Source organism: Branchiostoma floridae, chromosome 3 (assembly GCF_000003815.2).
Source record: "Branchiostoma floridae strain S238N-H82 chromosome 3, Bfl_VNyyK, whole genome shotgun sequence".
Lineage (NCBI taxonomy): Eukaryota > Metazoa > Chordata > Leptocardii > Amphioxiformes > Branchiostomatidae > Branchiostoma > Branchiostoma floridae.
Window position 1 is genome coordinate 28,076,920 of NC_049981.1, and position 15,925 is coordinate 28,092,844.

The 15,925-nt window shown below is 40.6% G+C and overlaps 1 protein-coding gene across 1 annotated transcript; it reads left to right on the plus strand.

The window, feature by feature from the left end:
- The first annotated feature begins 12,671 nt into the window (after nucleotides 1-12,671).
- LOC118412508 (frequenin-1-like) lies at nucleotides 12,672-14,357 on the plus strand. The gene is made up of 2 exons (XM_035815395.1): nucleotides 12,672-13,623; nucleotides 13,786-14,357. Exons 1-2 carry the CDS (start codon nucleotides 13,222-13,224, stop codon nucleotides 13,963-13,965), a joined length of 582 nt encoding a protein of 193 aa, XP_035671288.1. The 5' UTR covers nucleotides 12,672-13,221; the 3' UTR covers nucleotides 13,966-14,357.
- Nucleotides 14,358-15,925: the final 1,568 nt, after the last annotated feature.

Below are 15,925 nucleotides of genomic sequence, written 5' to 3' on the forward strand. Positions count from 1 at the left end.
ACATCACTAAACCCACACATAATAGAAAAAGTGGGATCTTTCGTCTTCCACTGTCTTCGAAAAAGGAGTCGAACCCAATAACCCAGGATCTAGAGTTAGCTTTTACTAGTTTTAGACTAGAGTAGACACTTGTGTTGTTGTATTTTGCACTGTTTGAATCTATGTTACCTGCAATTAGCCCACGGGCAAGAATTTGCAATAAACTTGATTAATATAGGGAAGGAAAACAAACAACCGTCATATAATTATTTTTCAAAGAAATGGAGAAGGGGTCATGGCATGACTAGGAGTGGTAGATACAATGTTGCTCTTGAGGCCGGAGGTACAGTAAGTAGTGTAGGTTTGGGCCCCACAGGAACATGAAGGGACCAGTTTATATAGTGCCTGACATTGAAGGTGAATAACTTGATGACTTAACAAGGGGTTGACGGATTGTCATGATTTTTGGTATGTGGATAGCTTGAGTTATGTTACATATAGTTAAAATTAATTATGCAAATCGAAATCTAATTTGCATAATTAAGGAGGAAAGTGTAAACCCACTATTTAAAACAATTGTAGGACTATTCCAATGTAGTATTTGAAACTGACAAAGAAAATACTACAGATAAACATTATACAAATGAAGACCTAATTTGTATAAATAATGAGAAAATGCTATAATCAGTTGTAAATGTCGAGAATTTCTTACTTGTAGCATTTGTAAGTTATGTACCGGTGAGCATTGACCAATGATTATGCAAATTAGAATCTTATTTACATAAATTTTTCTTTCGTAAGATAGGTTGTATACGTCATTTATCTGGGTGGAGGCGATTTTTGTCTCCAAGCAGACACGTCAGCTAGATGAAAAATGAGAATAATTGCGCTAAATGATTTGACATGGGATAGCGTGGTGGTTCTGTGGCCTTGCTTATGAATAAGCTTTATCACTTTGACGCTGAAAGTCAGTTGGGATGGGTAAAAGGGAATTGTCAACCGGTAAATGCGCACTTTCATGCAGCCGTTTAATTCTGGTAGGTACTCTGGTAGTACATGAATGAAACCTTTGCACTCTCCATAATAAGCCTTGATTATTTGGCGAAGGTATGTGTTTCTTGGAACTCTAATTAAGACATACTGTCACCGCCCCTTTACTGACAATGAAGAACCTACAATGTGCAGTTCCGATGGAAGTACGTCTGAGGTGTAATGACGGAAGAGAATTTTTATAAGTGCATAATTTCGATAATGACACATTCATTTCTGAGTGCTATCTTATATGAACGTGGGTTGTCATGTTGTGCAGCACAATTACCTTTATTCCTGGCTGTACCAATTCCCAATGCATCCAATCAATTTTACACAGCCGTCGCCAACAAGGTACTGCCATTTACCATATCCTTCAGTTGTGCACTTCTTACAGACTGAATCTGTCGAGGATGTCATCAAGACAGACCTGAAGTTCTAATCAGTTTGTAGTAGTACTGAATATTCTGAGGTGATGGCTATCTTAGTAAAATCTTGTCTGAAACCTAAGTGATAATCTTCTTCGTGTTTAACTGAGAGTTAAAGCGCAGAATGTCGTTACCTCAGATATTCCTGATGACAGAAAAATCTGGTCTAGACGAAATGCATAGACGCAATGGAAAGGTCACTATGCTCATACATATACATGTTGGTTACGGGTGATTAGAACCATATATAGTCATCTCTAGGAATGAGGTAAAGCTCTGCTTAATGCATTCCCATACGATTGAATTGGGAAGAACTGGAATCTTTGACCATTTCAATCCTAGCCCGTTCGAACGTGCTGGACCTCAACAATGCTGTCTGGATTATCTGGCAATTTCCAGATCTAGCTGTTACTAGTATTTCATTTCATTTATTGGCAATGCAAACAATGCATGACTGGTGGCAGCCAGGTGTATCTTGTTTCCGGGAGTAAACAGAAGAAGAAACGGTGAAGATGAAAGTTTAAGAGAAAGTGAAAATTTAAGGTACTGCAATGTCCAACCCTGTAGATTTCTAACTATCTTTTAGAGGTGATTATCATGCAGACTGACAGACAGGGCGGCTAGGAGTCTCACGGCTTGAACATCGTGATAACAACTCATCGTAATTAGACTTAGCGACCTCGCTGCACCGGGAAGGGTCTAGAAGATATGAAGTTCTTGACAATACCTACGAATTCAAGGTACAAGATTGGCTAATTCTTTGCTTAACGGGAATAATGTTATATCTACCTTTGTCAATATGGAGTAAAATTGCGCGAAATGATCCGAAGACGTGTGATGGCTATTCCATAGAATAATTGTAATTTTTTTTTTACATTTCTCCTGACTGTATCACGCCCTCAGTACAGTTTACAGACGTGTACGTACACAACCACGCCGATGTGTTCGTTGGTATGGGCCTCGTGTATTTCTGATCTATGTAAATCATTAAACAAGATTACGCCGTAAAAAGCTTTAATCATATTCTCATGATACCATTATCTTTCAAGGCAGATGGTTTTTGACAGTTAATTTAAACAACTTTATGCAATTGAGGACGGGGAGTATTACTATTCATACGCACGTCACCCAGCAACTCTTCATCAAGTCGTACTCATTTATAGTTTATCATGTAGCATCTCCAGGGTGAGTCGATTACCGCTTACAACGTTATAACTGGGAGTAGGTAATAACCAATTTACTGGTGACGGAAATTCTAAGATGATCACGTTTCCCAATATCACGCCTAACTTGGTGGCAATATATCTGTGGTATCTTGTTGTTTGTCTCTACGTTAATAGCAGTTTCCCGTAAGGTTAACTTGAAACTGACATTTACATCATATTTTCTTGGAATTCAACTATATTCTAAAGGCGCGCAAAGGTTCAGGACAATGTTAGCATTTCCTACCATTCTGTGACAATGTAAGGTTGTGGAAAGCAACATTCGACAGAGACAATGACATTTCCACGTCGTTGCTGATCGCAAAGAAGCACTTAAGGGGATTAAGGGGAATCAGAGGTAACTACTATTTAACCAACAGTTACGAATACGTACATGGCACGTACATCCCATTTCACGTGCATCGGACACGTGCATCCCATTTCGGCAGTTCTAAGCCTGAGATAGGGGCCTGTCCGGAAGCAGATTCATGGCATTCGCACTGAAAGATTTACATTTTGTTGCACTGTTCTAAGGAAAGTTCCATCAGCCTTTTGGAAAACCTTATATGTAATGGTATCCATATATCGTGTCTCCTTTCATGTACAGCGTTTGAAGTTGTGTCCTTAAATTGTTATGGTGCATCTATTTCCATTTGGGGCTATACCGGAGCAGAGATATATTTGGTCAGGGTTATGTCATGAATACACTATCCCCTTTCCCGTATATTGCCTTCGCCAAGAAGGTCATATTTGGGGTAACGTTTGTATGTGTGTAGAAGATCAGCATAAGTCAATAACGCCTGGGTGGATTGTATTGATATTTGATATGTGGCTAGGTCTTTCTGAGACACAGGAACGATTATACTTTGGGCCCCCAACGACTTGTTACGGCACTGCAATGAAGCGATGTTTTTCATATGCATAATAATGAAAGCTACAAACTCACATTCGCACATCTTGATATCTACTAATGATCTGTAGTTAAATCATTTTGTTCAATTAGATAAAAACAATAATTTTCTAATAACTACAGGTTACTGTGAGTTCAACCTTTTTCCCCTACATCATATGGCCTTTATATTTGAGTGGCAGACAGCATTTGATGTCAGAACAAATTGGACAGGTCTGGGCCCGAATATGTGATTTTGTATTGCAAGGACATTTTGTCAACACATTATACAAAGAGGACTGCAGAAAGGGACGACGGATTTCTACCATTTTTCTTCATGCTGTGAACAACTTTCTGCCTTAAAAGATAATGGATTAAAAAGAAAATTATTAAATACAACAATGTTTCTATAGTTCGGAACATTTCAGGCTAGAGTGGCCAGGGACCTTCCTTCTTTGTGTTGCATTATTCTTCGTATGACTATCTTAGATAGGGAAAACACTTGAAACACGAAAATCAGAAAGTACCATTCTGACTACTGCAGGCACTACCTAACCTTGGCGCATGAGAGCTATCTAGATATGTGAAAAGGGATGGAGCCACTTCAATGCCATTAGGTAGGGGGTAGGAAAATGTCGACACACGTGCACGGTTTTACACTTTGCTTCCTTCACTCCCTAGAATTCCGTTTTTGTTGGGACAGTACAACACGAAAAAGGACAACAGTTTTTGTACCTACACATAGGCCTTGTCCGTAGGGTATCCGTAGGTTTTAAAAACTGTGTATTTGGGAATATCAAATTGACGGAGGGTGGCTTCAAATTGAAATATTTTCAAAGCAATTTCAAAGTTGATATTTCAAATAATTCAAATATCAATATTTTCAACATATTTCATCAGTATTTTCAACATATTTCAAACCAGTACCTATACTATATATAGATACTGGTTCACAATTAAAGAGAGTGAGAGGAGAACACACGCGTGTTCCACTCCTGATTTCGTCTCTATATGACATTTTGCACTTTTGCTTTATGCTCTGGAAATTAAGGTCTCACTAGTCAAACGGAAAGTAATTAATGTCAATGAAGGTTAGACATCCAGGTAATAAGATGCCCCAAATAGCAACTACTCAATTTTTTGGAAAGCCAGTGACAAAGTCTCAGTGGCGAAAGATGAAACGTCTGACCGTTTCCAAAATCATATCCAGGTGCTTGAGTAATTGCTACTCGGCGAAATCAATCAACTTATTTATACTATATGTGGCATAGCAATTAGAAACGCCTAGAAACTGTCAAGTGATGAGAAGCTTCCATGTGGCTAGGTGCTCTAATGTTGTGATATTGGAACAATCCACCCATTCACACCTATTCCTATGGCGACGTTGACCAATCAGAAAGCCCCATTTCATATTGATTATGACGCCTTATTGATTTATGATTGCTTGAAAGTGTATTTGCAAGTTCATGCCCGTAGGCTAATTGCAAGTACATGGTACAAAACAAGATAGGGAATATGAATGTAACAATGAACTGTGATAAATATTATTATACAAAGGGCTATTGGAATACTAGCGTTGACTATATCGTATTCACCGGTCAATAATTAGCCAAATAGCCTAATTATTGACCACTTGGCAATGCTATTATGTTATTCAGGGGAGTAGACTTTTTTGCCAACATTTGTAGTACGTTTCTTCGTTGAATAAGAACATTTACTCTCTTAACATACCCTATCATTATGTGACAAATACGCAATTAAATACGTACTGCATCAGTACAAGTGAACTTTGAGCGGAAGGACAGGAAATATTATTCGCGTCGCTTCCATTGTAAGTGGAATCATCCGGGGTGTAGGTCTCGTTCTCGAGTATTGTCAACCATCAGTGAGTAGAGGACTCCTTACAACACTGGAACTTTTGGTTTCCGGCCAAGGATATAACAATCGAATTCTACTGACTTCGGCGCGCGATTTAATTGTAATTGTAGAAATGGACCGGTAAGCGGTAAGCGGTAAGCGGTAGAAATTAAACGAGTGATGTAGCCATGAATGGAGGTGTGGAAGTGAAACTAGTTCGGTAGTCGTAGAAGTGACGTTGCTAGTGCATGTGTGTTTCCAACTTGGTAAGCGAGACTTTGTGAACTTCTTAAAAAGAGGACTTGTTCGCTGTGATGCCATGTTTTGTCCCTTCAGTTCCCACCATAACATTTATGGCCTCAAATCCATTTCAATCTTTATTGAACCAACATCGCAGACATACTGTATTGTGTAATTCTGACAATTTATTGGTAAAAACTTAATACACATATCCATCATAAAATGTTCACAAACACTCTAAAATACATTACTGACACCATTAAAACAAATTCACGATCATTTACGATCACATCACATTCTAAATTCAACATAACATAGAAGAAAATGTCTGAGCCTTTAAGTCATGCGTTTTACAATATGTGGTAGACGTAACTGACAAGTGAGATCGAGAAATGGGAATGCAGTGATTAACTAGTATTCAATAGCTCTGCCAGGTACGGTAAAGGTGAGTGTTTGTGTCGTGAAATCCGGCAACATGGAACGTCAAATTTATTTGCATTATCGCGCTTATTTACCGGAGATGTTCTGTCTTTAGTGCATTCAGCAATTCACCGAAGTTCAATAAGGATTCTGAAAATGTCCCACATGCTATGTTTAAAATTTAGGCACCTTGTTTTGTTTTTACTAATATGCCTTGTCCTTACTGTAGCGTTAGGTTTGGAGTTTGTAGACGGATGATGTTATACGTAAAATGTACTTGTTGTGGCACAAGGCATTAAATACTGACTGTACTTTGTACAACGGCGCCAGGTTACACTGGTCACATGTAATGGTTACGTAAGTCGCTGTACTTTTGTCGTGTCAATAAAGATTTCTGTAATGGGATCGCTATGTCAAAGTACCATAGAAATGTCAGAACATACACATGACCGAGTTAAACAGTGCAGACTCTAGTTTAATACATGTATGTTGTTATGAACCCACTGTGTCACATGGTTCACAGTGGGTTCATAACAACATACATGTATTGTATGTACATCACTCCTACCCAAACCCCCCTATTTTAGAAGTAGACTAGTCCTGTGACCTCATTCTGGTGCTAAGAATCCTGGAGACAAGACATTAAAGTATGTAGCTCCTCAAAACGATCAGTGTGCGGCCAGTTATTTACAATTCCTCAATAGCTTTACCATCGGCTCACAACATATGCATAGCTGCGTCTCTCCAAGTCTATCTCACTCCAGAGGCACTAGGGTACGGTACGTTATGAACTGTCTGACGCACTTCACGCACTTCAACACATGATAAACCATTAACATTCCTGCCCCTTCCAACCCTTTTAGCCCACCTCACTTATTGAAAACAGTAGGGGCCCTTTCTTCCTGGTGTGAGTGGGTCAAAACCTTTCCGGTCCGGAATACTAGTAGTCGTCATATGGGTTAGATGGTCCTCAATCATGACGATGCTTAGAGAGAAGAGATGCTAGCTGTTCCAGTCCTATTCATGCAATACGTCGCCCTTAAGTGGACCTCGGTTCACATATTGAAGTGGCCTGGGGGTCTTGCTGAGTGTTGATAATTGAGTAAAAAAACTGAATCACGTTCTACTCTACGTGACAGTACTTAACAAATCACACTTTTCCCCACAATAAGCCTTGATTAACTTGGCAATTTTAAACAATTTATTTTGCAGTGGTTGACTTAAGTGGATCTGTACTTGATCAGTTCTCTAAACATTGCGCTTTGAGATGAGAGAGTTAAAACTACTGGGACTAGCGCCTACGCTGGAGCCACGAGGTGAGAAGACATGCAGCGAAGCGAGCAAGATTAGGTCTAAAATAGCCGTAATTTTCAACTGACATCATGTCTGGTTTTCACAGCACGTGTGCGGTAGATGAGTTTTAAAACTTCAAGATTTAAAAACTTTTGATTGTTATGTAGTGTTAAGGTGTAATGTGACTTGTTGCTTCTGCAGATATTGATGGGAAGACATCGTTAACGTTGTGTACTAACCTCCTTCGCAGCCGTTCTGAGCGGTATCGTTTATTTGTGTGTGTGTGTGTGTGTGTGTGTGTGTGTGTGTGTGTGTGTGTGCGGGGGAGGGGGCGGCTACTTCAACAAGGCCTCACGTTCTCTAGAGGGAGTTAGTCCCCCCAAATAGATGAGGCCGCTGTAGAAGCCGGCGAAGGAGGCTAGTTGTTTACCATCTTTGACATGCTCCTTAGACCATATACCCCCCCCCCGTTGTTTACGTCGCCGGGTGCGCATTGGAACAGTCAGCCCAGGTCAACAATATTACGGGCACTTCGTGACAAGGAACGTAATTAACTGTAGTACGTTGCGTCGATGACTGTCTCTTCTGATTTGAGTCACGTAAATGTGGTTAGAGTTTTTCCTTCCCTTTCATTGCGGCCGAGAAGCCCACAATAGTCTTTCGTTAAGCAGTGTCGCTTGCAATCGAAGTAAAACTTGTGAGGTGTAGAGCGAAGCAATGTACAGCGCGGTTTATTGCTGCAGCTTGCATCATGATACATGTAAAATGGTGTGCGTCAATGGACTGCGGTCCGTTGGCGGTGTCCTAAATCGCACTTGTGTTACCCTTAACTGGGAATATCATGCAAAACGTACAAGTGTGACTAAAAAAACACAAACCACAAAGCATAAAAGACTAGTTTAGTTTTTTATCGATAGTATTCGCTGTGCGCAAATCGTGCCAACGTGCCCCAGCTTCAGTAATACATGTATAACTGTTACACGATTAGGCCTCAAACTGTTCGTCATTATTGTCCTATTTCTATTACTTACCCCATCTTCCTCAGTAAGGCTAGGGAACCACGGCCTTCATACTTCGGTCCTATTACAAAAAACATCCATGTTTCACCTCAAGACCCTGTATTGCATGATTCAAGAATATGCCGCGACGTGGTGCTTCTTAAGGGCCGTCTTAACCCAAAGTAGGTCCAGGTCAAGGTCCAGGCCAAGTGATACGGAGCATACCATCAGATAAGTTAATAAGAGCTTTTACACGTGTGACCAATTCGACACGAAGATAAGAATAGAAGAAAGGTTTAATCTCAGCTGAGACGCAGCCTGTCATGATCCAATTTCACGCCATGTCTTTTTTGCTCACCTCAGAAGCTGTCGTTTTTAACAAATCTATAACGTCTATTTCGGGGTACACGGTAGGTTGAAGGTTTTATCCGGGGCGTCTTGCCTCTTTGTAACGCTGTATCGGTTCATAGGAGTTGTAATTCAAATCAGGCATTACAAGCATCGTTCTTGCGCGATAATATGGTCTTATGTTCCGTGTGTCATTTTAGTTTTGTGCAGTGACCTTGTGCAAGTCAAGTGATGTACATTATGCAGAGTCCTTACTTCACCTTTTTGGACATGAATAAAACATGGCCCGACGTTGTCTGTAAAGTCCGTCAGAAAAAGACCAGTTAGTCATAGGATTCAACATCTTTTGGAAGAAAATCAAAGTTTAACTTTGGGATAAGTGATCTTGTAAAGTTTGATACAGTCACCTTGGTAACAACATGATTTTGGCACATATTGTTGTCTGCTTGTGTTTCCTGATATTTATGCTCAGGGTAACTTTGTAACCTCTGGATATGCATATGATTGTAATAATATGTGATACATAAATAGGGGTTGAGGGGTTGGGAAGACGAATGTCCAGGTCGAGTTTGACTCCCTGGCGTGTGACCTTGGCAATGCAGTAGAACGTCCAGTTTTTGTACATTTTGTCCTGGACATGCCATGGTCTGAACATTTATTGCAGATAGCTTTTGATGAAAGACAATACTGGTGTAGGTTTGGGCCTCCTAGTAGTCATTTGCAACATGGGTTTACTTTGTTCAAGATTGAAGGAGAGTCGACCAATAAATAAATAAATAAATAAAGACGCGAAAGGAAGTAGTAGGACCCACGACACATTTTGCAAGTCACGAAGCTGAGTACTGGATGAAGATTTTCTACCAGGATATCCCGAACGGGAAACTCTCTGAGGCTGAATTCGTGGAGTACTTCGGAAACTTTTACACGTCCGCAGATGACGGGAGTAAAACTACTCTCGCCAGGTAATCTTTAAAGCGTTTGACTGGAACCAAGCGTTCGCGGAGACATTTGGTGACAAAATGTCTGGCTGTAGAGTAGATAATCAGAGGGTTCAGAGTGTCGTGCACAGTTATAGCAGTCAGCTCGGAGACAACACGTCAGTACATTTTACTATAAGAAGATTCCAACACACAAAATGCTTAAGGTTCGACGCACAAAATACAACATTGTGTGATATCAGATTATTCTGTTATGTCATAGCTATTGCTTAGGAATAATCCAAGGTCCCAAATACATTTGAATACCGTTCTCCAGTGAAATAAAGTAGATGATCATGAATATAGTAGCTGCATTTATCACTTAAAGCCCACGTCACACCGACCATGGCCTCTCTATCCTCTCCTGACCATAGATGGGATTTTGTCGCGAGCAAGATCATCTGTGGTTATCAGTCGACGAGGTTTCCTACCTGGCTACTTTTCGTTAAAGTTGTATTCTCCGACTTGAGGTTTGAAAAGTCAAGTCAAAGTAGATACACTCTAGTTAGATACGAGATGGAGGTAGAAAAGGGTCGATTCTAGGGTACTCCGAACCCACGTGCCGGCCTTTGGTTGGGTGCTCGGGAGCAAAGTCGTGGGAAAGTTCTAAATGTGTGACAGGAATTTCAATTGTGTAGAATCATTCTACAGGGCCGACCAAAAAGGCTGCTGCTGCATGTAAAATTCGGTAAGGGGCGCCCACGGGCAGTTGTATTGGAAAGGGAAGTGGCCAGTACAATGCGACGAGTCGTCTTCCAAGAAGCGCCATCTAGCGATTGGTTTATTTCCTACGGTTGTTTCTATACACAATACTGAAATCCCTCCAGGGGGCTCGAGGGATTTCAGTGGCGTTTGGTAGGTAGGAAGGTGGTTATATAGTGAGTTGCTGAAGGTCGATTTTAGGCCCTCCTGTTTGTTAAACTTGGTACTGCGATAGCACATTTTGTACTATGATGTCGTCTTTTAGATGGTGAGTAGGTGTCAATTTGAGGCTTGTGTGGTGTAAATGTGGGCCTCCTAGCTGTTTGCTGTGGATCTGCAGGGTCTTGTGTTTTGTGGATGTTTGTGTTTCCGGCGAATATTTTAAGAATCTGTGGAAGAATTGCGTCGATATTTGGTACGTGGGTAGGTGTTGTGACCCCGTCCATTTTGAGCACTTAATGACCTTCTGCAGATGGTGATTGACTGCGGTACTGCAGCAGGACTTCCTGGTTTTGTATCTTTGGTTTTGGACGCTCTGTGTTATTGATGTGTATAGGTGGCAGAATGGTGCTTAAATAAAGATTCGTGGCCGTTAAAGGTATGCTACGGAGTTTTTTCGCTCAAATTTGAAATATTCTAGAACTAAGAAATCTCAGATTTACTACAATTTTTTGACACTTTTTGACACTTTTGTGTCATTATTTCACATTTGCAACGTAAAGGATTAGCCTACAAAACATTCCGCTCTAGGCATGCTGTAACCTGTTGACCTCCCGAATTAGACCCTCCTGTTTCTTAACAACAGCATGCTTGCCACGAGTAGGTCCCCCGGGGTGGGGTAATCAGTTAGCACAACAAAAATCAACAGATACTTATTATGTAAACGAGGTCCTCATTTACATAGTTGGTGCAAAAATGCCATAATTGCTAAGAAAGAAGTGCTTGGAATTTTATACTTTTGACATGTGTAAGTTACTAGTAGTTCAATTTGAACATTCCCATGCTTGGAATATGCAAATGTGTACGGCATTTTTATAGAATTTAGAAAAAAAGCTCTGAATATTTCATGGAAGTATGAGGTCTCAGCACTCTTCTTGAAACTATCTCCATCAAATATTCATGCAAATGATGAAAGCGCATTGTTTCTTTGCTGACGATTCATGATTAATAGTAATGACAAGTCTTTTAGCATTAATGGAGTATAGCACTAGAGTCGAACGTGGCATGCTTGCACTATTTCTGGTTGAAGCTCGGAACTGAATTGCAGTCAAAGTTGTCATTGTCTGATAATCACAGAGGTAACGCTGGTTCACCTTTATCCAAAGGGTAACTTATTTCCGGTGTTGAAAAAAATAGGGTATTTAGCGATATCAAGTCGACGGACTGTGGTTTTAAACTGCAATATTTTGACAATAATGCAGTTTGAAATAACAACGGATATAGCTATAGGTTCCCCCAATATTTGTAAATATTGCAGTTTGGTACAACAATAACGGATATAGGTACCCCGCGGAAAAAGGTGAACTAACGTTAACCATACATGTCTAGTCTCTGCCGAAACTCACTTTTCTGTGAACATTAGCTGTACGTGTATCTTCATCGAGTTAGTGTGGATCAGGTAACTACATTAGCGCTATTGTTGGCGTCCCCAGAGCGTTGACCCAGTTAGACAATGTATAGCATGTGTTGCTTGTGTTGTCACAGTGTTTGATTAGTTAGTACTAAGTCCTATTTACCTGCCATGGACACAAATAACACACATGCAGGGTAAAGAGGACGATCCCATCCGCATAGCACACAGGTAGTCAAGTGGAGTTAGAGACAACGAGTGATAGTCAATGCAAAAAAAAAAAAACTGTGCCTATTTATCCTTCATATATACTCGTGTTCATTAGTCAAATAGACAGTTTCCCATGATATATTGTACTAAAGCAATACGATATTAAGACATGACATTGTGAGCAGTCCCTCTTCCCCCCTACACCTTGTGGTCTCACCCACTATTATTTTGTTGGCATGGAGTTGTTTAACGACCTTTCTAGCCGGCTGGCTTCTCAGGGGACCTTTGCTGAACTATCCCCAACAGACAAGAGGACATGTGCAGAAATTGGACGTTATTTTACCCTGGAGTTGGACTGATACGCATTGATATGTAAGACCATTCACTATTACTGGTTCCAATCGAAATTGAAGACATTTTTGGCAGGTTTTCAGAACCTTTATATCTTAGTGTTGGTGACATTCACAACACTGTCTACGAGGGCCCTCGTCCTTCTGACTTCTCTAACCATAGTATCACGTTATACAACATCTGTACATCGTGGTACTGCGACGTGGCAATCTGTTGTTCAAACAGAACAATCTGAAGAATCCGAACAACAACAACAAGGCGTACCGCCGCAGGCAAGTCGCACTACCGCGTGTCTTGTACCACGCATTGTTGGTAATCCCGTCTGAACCAGTACCTATTACCAACTGACCCCCTAGCTCTGGACAGGCCAAGAAACAACAACAGAGCAAACGTGAATGTAAGACGAGAAGATATTCACTCACTGCCTCATGTACACAGAAGACGACTACGTGTACTCCCGTCAATGCTGCTGTGACCGTACTACTTGTCGAAGCTGTCCTCCCTGACCCAGGCTCCATTGCATGCGGGTAATCTGTTATTGAAGCGGAGAAGGTCAGATCGCCAGGAGGATGTCGATAAGGTGACTATAGCTCTTAAGAGGTCGTTCAGAACACGGAATATGCATTATGACATTTATTGATTGAACTCGATGCAAAGGATTGCGGGCTTCTGAAAAGACATAAGTCAGTTATATTATAACAATAAACCCGCCGGCGCACGTAAGAAACATGGGTATACTTTGGTCAAAAGTGAAGGAGAGTCGCGAAAGGAAGAAGGTGCTAAGCAAAGTAGGACCCACGACACATTTTGCGAGGCACGAAGCTGAGTACTGGATGAAGATTTTCTACCAGGATGTCCCGAACGGGAAACTCTCTGAGGCTGAATTCGTGGAGTACTTCGGAAACTTTTACACGTCCGCAGATGACGGGAGTAAAACTACTCTCGCCAGGCAAATTTTTAAAGCGTTTGACAGAAACAACAACGGTCATGTGAGTCTGAGGGAATACCTCCATGGGATGAGTACTCTGTTGAGAGGGAACACGTTAGAAAAGTTGGAGTGGGCTTTTATTTTGTTCGACGTGGATGGGGACGGCTTGGTGAGCAAGGAGGACATGGGAGGAGTGCTGATGGTATGAGCAGTTTCATAAGTTTCATAATCATTTGGCTAAAACATTTCTTCAAAGAGGCTCTCTTTTTTCGATTACTGAGTTTACTGAAAAATATCACGTAACATTCACGCTATCTTGAATGACGATGAATATCTTTCTAACGACGAATATCACACTTTTCAGCTGTATAACGATCTTCGCACCAACAAAGAAGGCGGAATCAGTGAGGAACAGCTCGCAGCAATCATCGATCACGAATTTCCTCTGATCGACCGTACTGGAAAGGGCAGGCTCGGGAAGAGACAGTTTATAGAGGGTGTCAGTAGGAGTCATCGCCTGTTAGAGATTATGCCAATCAGATAACTGCACAGTATCGCATTTCTTAATAGAATTCCTGACGCAGCCAAACGATCCCATCAGAATCAGAGGCACAGGATTTAAGACTTGATGACTGTCAGTAACCCCTGTCTCACCTACGATTCTACTGGGGTTACTGTTGAATTCACTATTAAAGGACGCATTCTATTCATCAGAAAGAGACAGGAGCGATATTCCTAAGTAGTTAATCCAGGTAACGTCACTGGCGAGATAAGTAGTTAGCAATCTTTCTTAAGGGTCACAGGGTCAAGAGTTCCAATCTCGTCGTGGGAGTTCTGAATCAGAATAGCAAGAGAAGGCATCTAAGGCCGCCAAACCCATATTTATGAAGATTGCAGTATTAAATAGAATTCAGTTTATCACTGCATCTCTCTAAAGTACCAGAAGTGACACAAACTGGAAAAGGTAACCGATTTTGAAAAGCCAGTGCGAAGTTACTAGGAGTTTTACCATATTTGATCCACCAGTCTATTGTCTTTTGCTCTCGTTCATCACACTGATAAAGATAGCAATATCCCATTCATATGGAGTATTGCTCATTATAAAAAATTAGAAGCTTTGATACCAGGGTATTAGATTACATTTCGCACTCACTTATTTCACCTGTAGATGGTAATTTAAGGTATCTCCGGTTATGTACAGAAACATTACTTCGCAGATTTATAAATGTTCTATTTTCGACTGAATTAGATATACTACCAAGACAGGAATTAGGGTGCTTTAAAGTAAGATTACGAATTAATTTTATAATTTTCGTTACAGATAGTTACAGAGACGCATTTTGCAGATGAAATCGCTTGAATGGTGACGCATTTTGAGTTTGTTATTTATCATTCGTATAAGCAAAGCCTCAATTCGACTAAGTAATGATCAAAGGTAATTTCAGAACGCTAGCAGCACGAGTGGCCGGACGTGCGTATGTAATGAAATATTCGCCGAGATGAAAGGATAGAATCTGACTGCATCTTTCCGTTTAAAACTTCATCAAGGTTCTTAATTTTTGATAATGTTGGTTTTCCTTCATAAGAATAGTGCCTCTAGCGTTTGGCACTGTTTTAAGGGAGAAAAATTGTCCCCCTTTCGCCAAGGCGGCGATCGCAGGCACCAAAATTGAATTTGCGTGACCTTGATTTTGTAATTGGAAGATGATGCATGATGTTAATATATGCTTTAAAAGAAAACACACAGTACGCAAAAAAAAAAAAACATTAGCTCTTCAGCGAGCAATTTGTCAAATCCTTGGACGCTTTGCGGTCGCAGCCTCTGGTGGAAAAGACACCTTGACATTTTCCGTAGGTAGCTTCACGATTTTGGTGTCGTAAAAATTTCGAGCAGGCTGTGACAGAACCCATCGTCGACAAGGATGTAAGCCTGTTTCATAACAGAACAACTGAATGCATAGGACACGTGTACGGCTATCCAAAAAATGGTCTTAGTTTTCCATCGTTCAACAATCGTGCGTCAAATTGGATTGGGTCCTTACAGTCATATTGATCTAATCAGGAATCACGTATTTACCAGATCTCCATTGAGCGCCTTTTCCTTATCCTCACAAAGCACTCTTTACTGTTATTGTAGTAAACAGCATTAACGTTATAGCCACATAAAGAATTATGCACGTTAACTTACCGTACGTAGGAAGTGGAACTGCCTAATAGATTTGATATGACATTTGTGATTCAAACAATTTTTTTCAAGTATAAGTATAAACATAAGTAGGTTATGGCTGGTTGAAAGTATTAAGGTTTGTATGCTTTATTCTCGTATTTTTGATAGGAGACGAAAGCATAACCACGAGTCCTTCAAATAATCACCCAAAACTAAAAAAAAAACTCGAAGGTATGCCCTGGATAAGAACTTTGTACAGTATTATTTAGCAGAATGAGACGCTACTAAGCTCAATATGTTTTGTTAGGTGATTGGTTCCTCTGGTTGGCAAAGTACT

Coding starts and splice junctions, on each gene's coding strand:
- LOC118412508 (XM_035815395.1), top strand. CDS start 13,222: ATGGGTATACTTTGGTCAAAAGTGAAGGAGAGTCGCGAAAGGAAGAAG. Junction 13,624..13,785: donor ACATGGGAGGAGTGCTGATG/GTATGAGCAGTT, acceptor CACACTTTTCAG/CTGTATAACGATCTTCGCAC.